The 14,056-nt window shown below is 44.4% G+C and overlaps 1 protein-coding gene across 1 annotated transcript in view; it reads right to left on the reverse strand.

The window, feature by feature from the left end:
• The window catches only part of kat6a (lysine acetyltransferase 6A), a 133,484-nt gene that overhangs the window by 7,466 nt on the left and 111,962 nt on the right, over positions 1-14,056 (reverse strand). The window contains exons 12-15 of the mRNA XM_033013861.1: positions 13,200-13,293; positions 8,570-8,801; positions 6,714-6,894; positions 5,868-6,167 (exon numbers count right to left, since the gene is read on the reverse strand). Coding sequence (XP_032869752.1) covers positions 5,868-6,167; positions 6,714-6,894; positions 8,570-8,801; positions 13,200-13,293 — 807 coding nt within the window. The remainder of the gene's footprint in view (positions 1-5,867; positions 6,168-6,713; positions 6,895-8,569; positions 8,802-13,199; positions 13,294-14,056) is intronic.

The raw sequence follows: 14,056 nt of genomic DNA on the forward strand, positions 1-14,056 counted from the left end.
CATTTTTTAATGTATTTTAAAACCAATTCTAATATCAACTGGAAAGAGTACAGGGAAGATTTACGAGGATGTTTACGAGAACTCAAGGGACTGAGCTATAGGGAGAGGTTAAGTTGGCTGGGACTCTATTCCTTGGAAACAGGAGGATGGGGGGTGATCTCAGAGGTGTATAAAATCATGCGAGGAATAGATCAGATAGATAGATGCACAGTCTCTTGCCCAGAGTAGGGAAATCGAGGACCAGAGCACATAGATTTAAAGTGAATGGGAATGGATTTAACAGGAATCTGAGCGGTAACTTATTCACACAAAGGGTGGTGGGAGTATGGAACGAGCAGCCAGAGTCGGTAGTTGAGGCAGGGACTATCACTATGTTTAAGAAACAGTACATGGATAGGACAGGTTTGGAGGGATACGGGACAAACAAAGTCAGCTAGTGTAGCCGGGACATGTTGGTCGGTGTTGGCAAGTTAGGCTGAAGGTCATGTTTCCACACTGGATGACCAGCAGGAATAAGACTGGATAATGCTGCAAACACTCAGCAGGTATGGCAGCAACTGTGGGAAAAGAAACAGTTAATGTTTATTCTTGGTGACTGTTAGCAGCATGTTCTGAAGAGAGACCATCAACGTAACGCGACTAATTAACACTGGTTCTCTGTCACGTCTTTTCTCATTTTGGTATTTCCAGCTATTTACTTAAATGTACACAAAAATGCTGGAGAAACTCAGCGGGTGCAGCAGCATCTATGGAGCGAAGGAAATTTACTTAAATGCATGATAATAGATGGATATATGCAGAAGGAGCAGGCAAAAGACATCTTGCACCTTAAGCTTGTTATACCATTTTTCACGATCGTGGTTGATCTTCCAGCCCAGTGATACTTCCCAGCACTACTCCCACTCCTCTTAGTTCCCTAACAAATAAACTTGGCGAGGTCTTCTGGGAATTTTATTCTCAGTCCTAAACAGCCTGCCTCCTATTCAGAGTATAACACCTGGTTGTAAAGTCCTTGGTCGGGAACAAAATATTCCCTGCATCTAACCAAGAACTTTGCAAGTTTGAAGAAATTTGGAAGGGGGCTCTCAGTTTTCCAGAGTATACTAGCAGACGACAATCTCTCCACATCTGCGTACTCTCCCCTCTCCCTACACCAATAGCTGCACCTCCACTGACTCCTCTGTCAAGCTTCTCAGGTTTGCGGACGACACAACCCTGATTGGACTGATCCAGGATGGGGAGGAATCTGCCTACAGATAGGAAGTGTCACAGCTGGTGTCCTGGTGCCATTGCAACAACCTGGAGCTCAATGCTCTTAAGACAGTGGAATTGATTGTAGACTTTAGGAGAGCTCCTCCTCCCCTCACCCCACTCACCATCAACAACACCACAGTCACATCTGTGGAGTCTTTTAAGTTCCTGGGAACAATCATCTCCATGGACCTTAAGTGGGAGGCCACTATCGACTCCACAGTCAAAAAGGCACAACAGAGGATGTACTTCCTGCGGCAGCTGAGGAAGCACAATCTGCCACAGGCAATGATGGTCCAATTCTATAAGGCCATCGTAGAGTCTGTCCTCACCTTCTCCATCATAATCTGTTGGCTCAGCCACCAAGCACGACACCTGGAGGCTGCAGCGAATCGTCCGATCAGCTGAGAAGTTTATTGGCTGCAACCTTCCCTCCATTGATGAACTGTACACTGCAAGGGCCAGGAAGCGAGCGGGCAAGATCATCTCTGACCCCTCTCACCCTGGCCACAAGCTCTTTGAATCACTTCCCTCTGGAAGGCGACTCCGGACTGTCAAAGCTGCCACAGCCAGACATTAAAAACAGCTTTTTTCCCCCACGAGTAGTAGCTCTACTCAATAACCAAAAATCTGTAGCCTCCTTTTGCTCTGGTATTTTATTTAATTCACATGTTTAATCAATAATGTTTTATTATTAATGTTTAATGTATCATTCTTAACTGTCACTGTGTGTCATGTTGTCACTTGCGGGCAGAGCACCAAGGCAAATTCCTTGTATGTGAATGCTTGGCCAATAAACGTATTCATTCATGCGCTCTCTGGCACTGGGTGAATGGCTCTACAAGTCACTTGCCAGTCTCTCTCAACGCTAAAAGCACAAACTGTGTAAATTTCCCCATCTCTTGATTAGTGGGTGTCGGGGATTATGGGGGAGAACGGTGTTGAGATGGATAGATAGATCAGCCATGATTGAATGGCTGAGTAGACTTGACGGGCCAAATGGATTAATTCTGTTCCTGGAATTTAAGAACTGTCTCTGCTAGAATGGGGTTGGATTGCGAAACAGCTTAAAAACATAATCTCAATGTTGCAACTGAAAAATCAGCAGATTCCATGGTGTTTATAACCTACAGAACCAGAATGATTTCAGGTTGTGTTGGGGAGGGGGGGGGCATCCACTAGTTTTGAAATATTGAGGGTTAAATTTCATTTCATGGAACAATCTCACTCAGGACCAAAATGTGGTAGACACTGCCATCTAGTGAAACTCAGTCGGAAACGTAAAATCATTTTGGATTGAGATCAGGTATTGTACAGCAGATCTTGTGTAATATTACAAGCTGGGTGATTGCCAGAGGTGCCAGGTGTCAACAGAGTGAATGTGAAGATGATGTTTCCTCTTATGGGGGAATTAGAACGGGGGGGGGGCGGGTGTAGCTATGTTAAAAAAAATAAGGAGTTACCCATTTAAGGCAACGATAAGGTGCCATTTCTTCTCTCAAGGGACTGACGCCTTTGGAACTCTCTTGCCCAAAGCCCAGTGGATGCAGAACCTTTGGAGATTTTTAAGACAGAGCAAAAATTAGATTATCGATGAGGAAAGTGGTAAAAAGGTTTACTGTGAAAGGCAGGAATGCAGAGTCGTGGTTGCCCTCAAACCGAGATCTCAGTGCAAAGTGAAGCAGGCTTGAAGGACTGAGTGTAGACACAAAATGCTGGAGTAACTCAGCGGGATCTGCAGCATCTCTGGAGAGAAGGAATGGGTGATGAGACCCTTCTTCAGACTGATTGAAGGACCGAGTGATATCTTCCTGTGTCTGATTCCTATGTTCCAATAAATCCAGAAACGATGACGATAATGTCTAGAATATCCTTTCCTCATGCTCATCACAGAATATTTACAATTTGCAAGGCGGCTGTTTGGCCATTGAGATGGTTCCATTTCTCTGGAAACACCACCCAGCCAGTCTTCCCACAAAACTATTTCTTTTCAGAAATCTGTCTCCTTCTGAATGCTACGGTTATCTCTTGTCTCAACAAATCATACTGGCAATGCCCTCTAGAACCTCTGAGGGGTGGCACAGAGGCGCAGTGGTAGAGTTGCTGCCTTACAGTGCCAGAGACCCGGGTTCAATCCTGACAACGGCTGCTGTCTGTACGGAGTGTGTACATTCTCCCCGTGACCTGCGTGGGTTTTCTCCAGGTGTTCTGGCTTGCTCCTACATTCCAAAGGCGTGCGGGTTTGTAGGCCAAGTCGTTTCTGTAAATTGCCCCTAGTGTGTAGAACTAGTGCACAATTGATTGTCCGTCAGTGTGGACTCGGTGGGCCGAAGGGCCTGTATCTACGCTGTATCTCTAAACTGAGCCACTCGCTCTGCAATAATTTTTTTCCCCCTTATTCTTATAATTGGGAATCATTTCTGAATTAATCCAATGATATTTGGTTCACAGTCAGTCAAGGTTAATATAAAAGGTATAGAAAAATGAACACTATTAGAAGTGAAGGTAGACAAAAGTGCTGGAGAAACTCAGCGGGTGCAGCAGCATCTATGGAGCGAAGGAAATAGGCAACGTTTCGGGCCGAAACCCGGAAGGGTTTCGGCCCGAAACGTTGCCTATTTCCTTCAGTCTGAAGAAGGATTTCAGCACGAAACGGAAGGGTTTCGGCCCGAAACGTCGCCTATTTCCTTCGCTCCATAGATGCTGCTGCACCCGCTGAGTTTCTCCAGCACTTTTGTCTACCTTCGATTTTCCAGCATCTGCAGTTCCTTCTTAAACACCTCATTAGAAGTGAGACTACAGTGGGAATGGATGGATGAATGAATGGTAAACTTAAGACAGAAAAAGTAGTGCAAGCGGCTCTAATGTCGATAATCTGTTTATTCAGTATTGCCTTGCTCTCCACAGAAACTATGAAGCCTTTGCAACCGTCACGCATTGTAAAAGAATAAATACTAAAATATCTTGTTATTCAGTTAGCTTTACAATATGATTTTTTTCTTTCAGTCTCAGTGAAGTCAGAAATGTTATGAGAATATAGTCCCTTGGATGTCAGGGCAGCTGTTATATATTGCCAGTTGTTAGATCATTTGGATTGGTATTGGTATATTTCTGTCCTCATCACTTCATGAATTATTGATTGTATTTCACGTGCAGAGGTTATATTCAGGTTTTACATTCTGTGCAGTCCGATCACACTGCCGCACAGTGGCGCAGCTGGTAGAGCTGCTGCCTCACCGTGCCGGTGACCCAGGTTCAATCCTGACGTCGGGCACCGTCTGTATGGAACAGGCACGTTCTTCCCCGTGACTACCAGGGTTTCCCCACCGTGCTCCGGTTTCCTCCCACATCCCAAAGACTTGCGGGTTTGCAGGTTAATTGGCCCTGTGCAAAGGGTCTTTTATTCTGAGCTGAATCCCCAAACTAAAGTAAATAAACTACATTACAGCTAGTGTTCCTCCCCTAACTCCTGATATATTCATCATGGACAGTACTATTAGGGAAAGCTCAAGTTGAAAGGGTAATTGAACCTCATCCCTGCCATAGCCGAAAAAGGGACCACATCACCCCAATTCTGGCCTCTCTCCACTGGCTCCCAGTACGGTTCAGAATCAATTTCAAGCTCCTCCTTTATGTATACAAAGCCCTTAACGGGCTTGCCCCCACCTACATCAAAAATCTGCTAACCCACCATTCTATCTCCAGGTCCCTCAGGTCGGCCGACTTGGGGCTACTGACTATCCCGCGGTCCAGGTATACGCTCAGGGGCGACCTCGCTTTTGCGGTTGCAGCACCTAGACTGTGGAACAGCATCCCTCTTCTCATCAGATCTGCCCCCTCCATCGACTACTTTAAGTCTAGACTTAAAACCTATTTCTACTCACAAGCGTTTCTTGAGGTCCTCTGAGGGAACGCTGTATGTATGTATTTATGTATGTATTGTTAGATCTATGGACCACTGTATGTAGCACATTAGTACCTGCACTGGTGTAAAGCACTTTGGTCAACGAGAGGTGTTTTTAAATGTGCTATAGAAATAAAGTTGACTTGACACTGTAACACTGCCATGAGGACATCTTGCTGCATGTTTCTTGCATGCAACAGTTGTGTCCAAACAGTCATCACTATCTTTAAGTGAAGCAGTTCTTCCTTGCTGCCATTTAAAAACTAGTTTTCACCATTGTAAACTTAGGACCTCTTGTCTGATTCCACAGCATCGTTGGGCGGCACTGTGGCGCAGCGGTAGAGTTACTGCCTGACAGCACCTACAACGCCAGAGACCCAGGTTCGAACCCGACTACGGGTGCTGCCCGTACGGAATTTGTACGTTCTCCCTGTGACCGTGTGGGTTTTCCCCGGGTGCTCTGGTTTCCTCCCACACTCCAAAGGCACACAGGTTTGTAGGTTGATTGGCTTGGTATAAATGTAAATTGTCCGTGGGATAGTGTTGATGTGCGGGGATCACTGGTCGGTGCAGACTTGGTGGGCCAAAGGGCACGTTATCTCCAAACTAAACGAAGTCTAGGTAAGGATTATTGTGGTGTACTTCACAAATGACTCCAAAATAGGACCCTTTTGATCTGGAAAAACCACAAAGCCAATTTCCACGAGCTTACCTTCCTCTTCACTCCACGCAGCGCTGGTTTTGTGAGTACAGGCGGAGAACTTGGCCTTGCCTCGTCACCTTCTTCATCCTCACCATCTTCCTCCTCCTCCTCCTCCTCCTCCTCCTCTTCCTCCTCACTGCTTTCACTGAAATGCTTCCTCTTGCTATCACCATTAGGCAGAAGACCTTCGGCAATGATGTCCTGCCGGGTTTTGCCGTTTGATGCACACAATGTGATTTGCCGGCCGTTCTGGATTGGTACATAGCCATTGAGTTCCTTTTTATCCCACAACTCAATGGTGTCTTCAGTCTGTTGAGAATAAATCACGTTTAACACACGAACAGTAAATTAACTCTCACAGAAGGTGAGACACAAAAATGCACCCATAGTCAGGGCCGTGTCTCTGGCGCTGTGAGGCAGTAATTTTACCGCGGAACCACCTTCGACAACTTGAAATCTAAAACGGCCAAGAGCTCTCTTTATGCCATGGCACATGGCATTACTAGTAGTGGAAAGGAACTTCTGATGCTGGTTTAAACCGAAGATAGACACAAAAAGCTCAGAAAGAGTAGCTTAGCGGGACAGGCAGCATCTCTGGAGAGAAGGGATGGGTAATGTTTCGAGTCGAGGCCCTTCATCAGACTAGTTGCGGAAAAGGGAAAGAGAGATGTTGAGATGAAGAACAATGAACGAAAGACCTTGTTAGCTCTACCATTGGGCTGCTGTGCCGTCCCAATAAATTTATGCCAGGAAAAATTCAAATCAGGAATAATTTGGCTCATAAGGCAAATCAACTGACGATGCACCGATGAGAAAGAGAATCAGAAAGTCATGCCTTGTGTTGTGAACTGTTACCTTTAATGCTGGAGTCTCTTCGTCCTCTTCCTCATCCTCCTCTTCTTCGGACACTACCGTGTTGGAAAAGATTAAAGGAGTCCAACGTAAACTGTCCGGATCAACTTCAATCTGCCGTGGATTAGCTTTAAGCTTTGCCATGTGATCTTGAATCAGCTTCTCTCGCCGAATGACCAGAAACCTTTCAACAAGTTAAAAAGAGACACATCAAAGGATACTGCAAGGCAGAAGCACAATGAAATGTCTGGACCCAATGGAGGATCACAACAGTACATGTACAGGGCTGCAACTGTGCTTTTGGTTGCTGGCTGTTTAAACCAACAAATGTGTCTGCAATCAAAAAGAAATAAACCGTTAGTTATTATGTCTGAAAGAGAGTGTTGAAGGAGGACCTGATAAGAGAGATTTACAAATTAGGGGATAGAATAACTCGCAAGAAAGTTATCATAAAGGGCCTGTCCCACTGTACGAGTTTACCCAAGAGCACTCCCGAGTTTAAAAAAAATCAAAGTCGTGGTAAGTACGTAGAATGTACGTAGCGGGTACGTCGGAGCTCGGGACGTCTCTTAGCGGCTCGTAACGCTAACGGCAGGTACTCGGGAAACGCGGTAAGCTCGTGAAGTTTTTTTCACCATGTTGAAAAATGTCCACGAGAGCCCCGAGTACCTACGAGCGGCTATTACCGTAATTCTCCAAGTTCGAATCAGGGAAAACTCGGGAGAACTCTTGAATTACCTCGTACAGTGGGACAGGCCCTTAACACGAGAGTTATCTAGAGTTAGAGGGGATATGTTTAAGTGGTAAAATTGCTTGTCGATAAAAAGGTGCCGGTAAACAGATCAATTAAAAATCAAGCTACATTTAGCAAAAAATGTCAACAATATACCCCCTCTTTGGCTTTGATTTTGTGACCAATCAACTTCTAATTTAATAAACTAATAACTAAAGATTATAACATCAACATGTTAAAAATGAAACAAAATCTAGTTTTTAAACTTTGTGCAGGGGCCAACTCACCGCAACATATCGTTACAAAAACAAGCACTGAGGAAGAGCATAGAAGTTTAGAGGGATTTGAGGAGAATCTTTTTCACCCAGTATGATGGGAATATCAAAAGCACAGTCAGAGTGGGTGATGGAGGCAGGAATGCTTACAACATTTAAGACATTTTGCAAATGAGTACTTGAAATCACAATCCTGGAAACAAGGGAGAGCAGGACTGGCAGGTTAACATTCCAGGGAATATTCCAGGACTTGGCAGTGGGAAATGGTGGAGTCACATGACTGATTAATGAGAACATACGGGAAGTACGTAAACAGGTTATCCCGGAAGTTTCATCCAATGAAGCCACTTAGGTAGATAATAGGAATAGGGCACCTTATCACTTTACTGGGGTTTGGGAACAGCTCCATCCAAGACCGCAAGACATTGCAGAGAATTGAGGACACAGCCCAGACCGTCAAACAAACCAACCTCCCTTCCATCGACTCCATCTACACGTCACTCTACCTCGGCAAGGCCACCACCACAATTAAGGATGAGTCTCACCCCTCTTCTCCCCTCTTCCCATTAGGCAAGTGGTACAGAAGTGTGAAAGCGCATGCCCCCAGATTCAGGGACACCCAGCTAACAAAAATGACACTGAGCCATAAAGGGAGATGAGAGGATTGAGAACCACAAATGGTCCGACACGCGATATTAAGGAATTTGGGAGTGGCTTTAGAGGATATAATCTACCACGTGCCAAAAAGTTATTCACAGTATACCTTTCAGAAGATGAACATGACAAGTGCATTTGTTACTCCTTACAAACAAACAAAGTTACTTAATGACAGGTGTGAGATGTTAACATACCGGTCACTGCGTAACTGTAACATCTTTAGATGGTGGAGAATGGTGGTGATATCCTGGGGACAGATCCCCGTTAGTTTGCTCAGCTTCTTGATGCTAAGTTGCTTGTCATGACATTGGTGAAGGCACTCCAAGATCACGCTCTTCCAGTAGGCCATGTACGAGAGGCGGCCCAAATCAGACAGTGGCTTCTCTGGCGACCCAGCCTGGCCTTCTCGTTTCGACAGCAAATAACCTGGGCACACAAAGTTTCATGCACGTCACTTTTCAACCAGAATTACCTTATCCCAAGCAAGCGCAGAACAGCTGTGAATCAAGATTCAAAGTATCCAGCTTGATATGCACGTCAGGGAAAATGTCGCTTACCTCACAGAATAAACACTGAATACTCCAATTTTAGAGAACTGATCTAACAATCACCAACACAATTTAAAATCAATTTTTTAAACTTTTTTCCCCCCTTCTCCCCCCTCTCTTCCCTGTGCCCCAGGTGAATTTGCACCCATGTCTCCCTTTCCACCTCCCCCAACCCCATTCTACCCAAAGATCCTACAGCGGAGCAAGTTTGATCACTCGACGAAAAAGACGTAGTACGGCCATGGGCAGATTCATGGGTAATTTTCAGCCCCATTTCCGTAACCGGCTTCCGTCTCCGCCAAGATCCCATAGGATACTAGTGTGGAGACGGAAGCCGGTTACGGAAACATCCTCGTAAAAATAAAAGTTATTTGGGAAAAATCTTCGCCTCATTTTCAGAATTATAATTTATTAACACAAACTGTTCCCCCGCAACGTTGATTACACTGCGGGTCGGGTCGGGTCGGGTTACTGAAATGGATGAAAAAATGGCCCACGTCATCCGCTCCGTTGCGTACTACACGTCAGCCCATTGCATTTAGAAGGAGTGGTCTATCTTGCTTGCTATAGGATCTTTGCTTCTACCTATCTATATTCCTTCTTCAGCTTCACAAATCGCACCTCTTCCATCCTTATCTCACACTTTTTGTCTTTTAATTCTGGCCAACCACCTGCGTATTTACCTTATGGCTTCCTCCCCCCCACAGAAAGTGTCCTGACCCTACATGTCAGGCCATGGGTACCATGTAATCCCGTGCTACCTGCTCCATGGTCGGATAGTCGGCGACTAAACCTTCTCCCCCCACCTGGTTTGCCAGATGAGGAGGGGGCTGTGGACTCCCAGCAGGAACAAAAACAAGGGCGAATGAGCTCCACGTGAGCCAACGGCCATCCAGACTTCAGTAGAAGTTGCGATCACTGTCGTACACGGCATTGTAAGGAACGCCCGTCGGAAACCAGCAACACTGCGTCGCTAATGTTTTCAACAATTTAATAAATAATAAATAATGACCCGAAACGTCACCTATCCGTGTTCTCCAGAGATGCTGCCTGACCCGCTGAGTTACTTTGTGTCTTTTTTAGGGAATCAAACTCTGTCTTGCTTAGAATGAGAGAGCAGATGCACTCTCTCAAAGTCAGAGTTAGAGCCAGACGACGAGGCCTTCCTGCCTCTGGTCTTTAGTAAAATATAAACCGATGTGATTGAGGTGCTGCAGTGTGAACTACATGCTGTAGAAACAGAGTGCTCAATGCAACGAGTTAACACACGGTGTAACAATGTATTATCCCGCAGCGCCCTGTGACTCTGTAACAACTTCATTTGATCTAGTACCATAAAGAGAAAGATATTGTCCGACACTCTGCAAGTGTCTTTAGCCACAGCCAGTTTACAAGATGCCCCTGGCAGGAGTCTACAAACTTACTATCCAGCAGCCTCATGTTCTACACACAGGGAACTGAATCAAAGTGATGGGTCTGGCTGGTGTATGAGCTCCTGAATGAACAACAGTGAAGAAGTAAAATAAGAAAATCCAAAGTGCTTTATTGCTATATGTACCAAGCAGAACAATGAAATTCTTACTTGTAGCATCACAAACAGGTTTGTACATTTGTAAATGCCTACTGTACTCTGTTGTGCTGAAGCAAAGCAAGAATTCCACTGTCCTATCTGGGACACATGACAATAAACTCTATTGAATCTTGCGTACTCAATAGCTAATGTAATAAACACACAGTTAAAATGGTCAAGAAATAAATAAACCTACGTAGTGCAAGAATCAAAATAAAGCCGAGTCCTGAGTGCAACCAAGGAAATCTGTAGTTTAGTTGGAGATTATAATGTTCAATAGCATGATCGCCGTTGGGAAGAAACTGTTCTTGAACCTGGACGTTACAGTTTTCAGACTCCTATACCTTCTTCCCGATGGCAAGAGTGAAATGAAAGCATGGTCAGGGTGGTGTAGGTCCAGCAGAGAGCAATGGAGGTGGGTCAGAGAAAAGGCATTCAAGGTCAAGGTTATGAACTTGGGAGGTGAAGAAGGTGGGGGCAAATGTTGTTGTGGTCTGTGTAAAGTCACCATGGATTATTTACAAACTTAAAACTGCTTTGCAAGCAAAATATAGTCTGTGGATACGGTGAATCTGCAGTAGTGTTACGGGATGAACATTCCCACAGGTGAAGCTCCTTGTTCTGAATGACTGTTACAAAATGGGTTGGGTGTGGATATATTTATATTTTGTCTTACTGTTTCCAATACAGTGCATCTTGTGGAAGTAAAACTAGCTTCAATAAGAATCATTCGTATCTTTTCCATACCATGAGATTTTGGGGAAAGTATGTCGACTTGGACTGAAATGCTCGCGTTTTATGGCAACCTGTTAGATGGAATCTGGTAGAAAATGTCAATATTTCATTTTTACTTCCCAGTAAACTTGACAGCTCAATTCAGTGCTGAATAAATTATGGCCACCTTCATCCAAACTTTAAAAAAACATATACTGTGAAGTAAAATTTGACATATTGAATTCACTGTGTTGATTTATACGAAACTAGATTTCACACAGTGTTTCTGTGCCACTGCTACCGTTGTCATAGTAAACTGGTCAATCTTTTCCTGTCATCCCAAGAGTTTAAACATATCGTAAGTATGTTTAGAGTCTACGTGTGCAATCTAATCAGCAATCAATGTGCAATCAATCTTATCTATTTGCATTTCCTGTACAGCTGTGCTGGAGTTCAGTTCAGTACAGTTTAGTTTATTGTCACTAAGAAAATAGGTGCAGGAATGGGCCATTTGGCCCTTCGAGCCATATGATCATGGCTGATCATCCAAAATCAGTACCCTGTTCCTGCTCTTCCCCCATATCCCTTAATTCTGTTAGCACTAAGAGCTAAATCTAAAGGCCCTGTCCCACTTTCCCGAATTACTCACAAATTCTCCCCCTTGCTTCAAACTCGGAGAATGTCCGTAGCAAGTCCGTAGGAGTCTGAAGCGAGTCCGTAGGAGTCCGTAGATATTTCGTAGCGGCTCGTAATGCCAGCCGTAGGTATTCGGGGCATCAGGTAAGTCGGGACGTTTTTTCAGCATGTTGAAAAATGTCCACGAGTAAAAAAAATAGCCCCGGGTACCTACGAACGGCTATTACCGAATTTCTCCGAGTTTGAATCGTGAGTAGTCGCCCAAAGAGTCGTACCTTGTTCTGGTCGCCGCTGGATTTTCAACGTCGAAAATTTTCGGAGACCTGCTGCGACTATGACGGGTGCCGGCAAGTCGCCGAAAAAAATCACGTAAGTGGGGCAGGCCAATAAGTTCATAATTTATAGGAGCAGAATTAGATCATTCAGCCCATCCAGTCGACCCCACCATTCAATCATGCCAAATCTATCTTTCCCTCTCAACCCCATTCTCCTGCCTTCTCCCTGTAACCCCTGAAACTCAAAAGACTCAAGTCATAAACCTGTCCTTATAAACTAATATGCTTTCAACATCCTGGTCCACATTAAAAAAAATAGGTGAATACATTTGTGGAATACAGAAGATCAAAACTCAATCATAAAACAAAATATCTTCAAATTTATCTAAGTTCCTGCACATTACTCCAAATTCAAGAATGTTGCTTTGAGCTTGTAGAAATCCAAAACATTGAAATGCCACCAACAATAAAAGTCAGCATGGGTAAGCTAACTGCATTCTTGGAGATGCTATTAAAATTATGCTCAGTTTTATTACAATTTGTATGGAATTAAACTTTCTAGGTTTATATTAAATTGGTTCAACATTGTCTTATGTAAAGGAGTACAGATGTCTCCAGAAAACCTGGAGCGGGGCCTTACACCATCGCCCCGCGCGGCTTGGAATGGCCGCAGGACTGCGAGCGCACGCCGGGGGCTCTGACACCAAGACCCGGTGTGCGACCTTGCATCACCCGGCGTGGCTTTAATGGCCACGGGACAATCGCCATCGCCAGCCGGGGGCTTTGACTTTGACTCTGACATCGGGGGGGAGAGTGCAGTGGAGAGAAAAGTTTTTTTGGCCTTCCATCACAGCAATGTGATGGGTGTTTATGTAAATTATGTTGTGTCTTGGGTCTATTTGTTTGTAATGTATGGCTGCAGAAACGTCATTTCGTTTGGACCTCAAGGGGTCCAAATGACAATAAATTGAATTGTATTGAATTGTATTGTATTGTATTGTATTGAGTACAGATGTCTCGTTCCTCATTCGGTATTTCATCATGAGTTCTTAAAAAAAATAATCATAATTCTGCCACTTACTGAAGTCGATGAGAAACCTTCCATATCCCTTCCTCTGGTACTGGGGGAGAATCATAATACAGGAAACGTTGTATTTCTGCTGGCAATGCTTCTCCTGAATTGGAAAGAAGTAATTGGGGAGGAAAAAAAATAGCCAGGATTACAAACATATGGAGTGCACATTAACAGATATCAACTCCCCAGGTTAATTCTTAAGTTAATAGTTTAGAGATCCAGCGCGGTAACAGGCCCTTGGTCCACCAGCCAATGATCCCCGCACGCATTAACACTACCCCACACGCGCTATGGACAATTTTACATTTTGTGCCGCCAAACTTGTACATCTTTGAAGTGTGGGAGGAAACTGAAGATCTCAGCGAAAACCCACACAGATCACGGGGAGAAGGTACAAACACTGTACAGACAAGCACCCATAGTCAGGATCGAACCTGTGCCTCTGGCGCTGTTAGGCAGCAACCCCACCGCTACGTTACAATAAACTACGGATACTGGGATCTTGGGCACCTTGCGATTTGCCTGTGTTTATAGGCTATTGGTTTGAGGGTTTGCCATAAAAATCTTTGCGATCCAAACTTTTCTCTCTTAATTTTAATAAACTTTAATTTTATGGTCTTTTACAATTTGCAAGAAATTATCATTTGTAGCATAGAATTCTCTGCCTTCAGGAATAGTGTTCTTTCTGGTTTATCATAAATTAGGGACAAATATTATTTTTTCTAAATGTAACCACTGCGTGAAATTTCCAGTTTTGGCCCGGTGGTGTTCAAAGTACTTCTGCGCACCCGGGGCTCATGGGCAACAGCAATAATTGGCAGCAGTAATGAGCATCCAGCTGTGGCCTAACTAGCATCATCTGG

The sequence above is a fragment of the Amblyraja radiata genome, chromosome 39 (genome assembly GCF_010909765.2).
Source record: "Amblyraja radiata isolate CabotCenter1 chromosome 39, sAmbRad1.1.pri, whole genome shotgun sequence".
NCBI classification, from domain to species: domain Eukaryota; kingdom Metazoa; phylum Chordata; class Chondrichthyes; order Rajiformes; family Rajidae; genus Amblyraja; species Amblyraja radiata.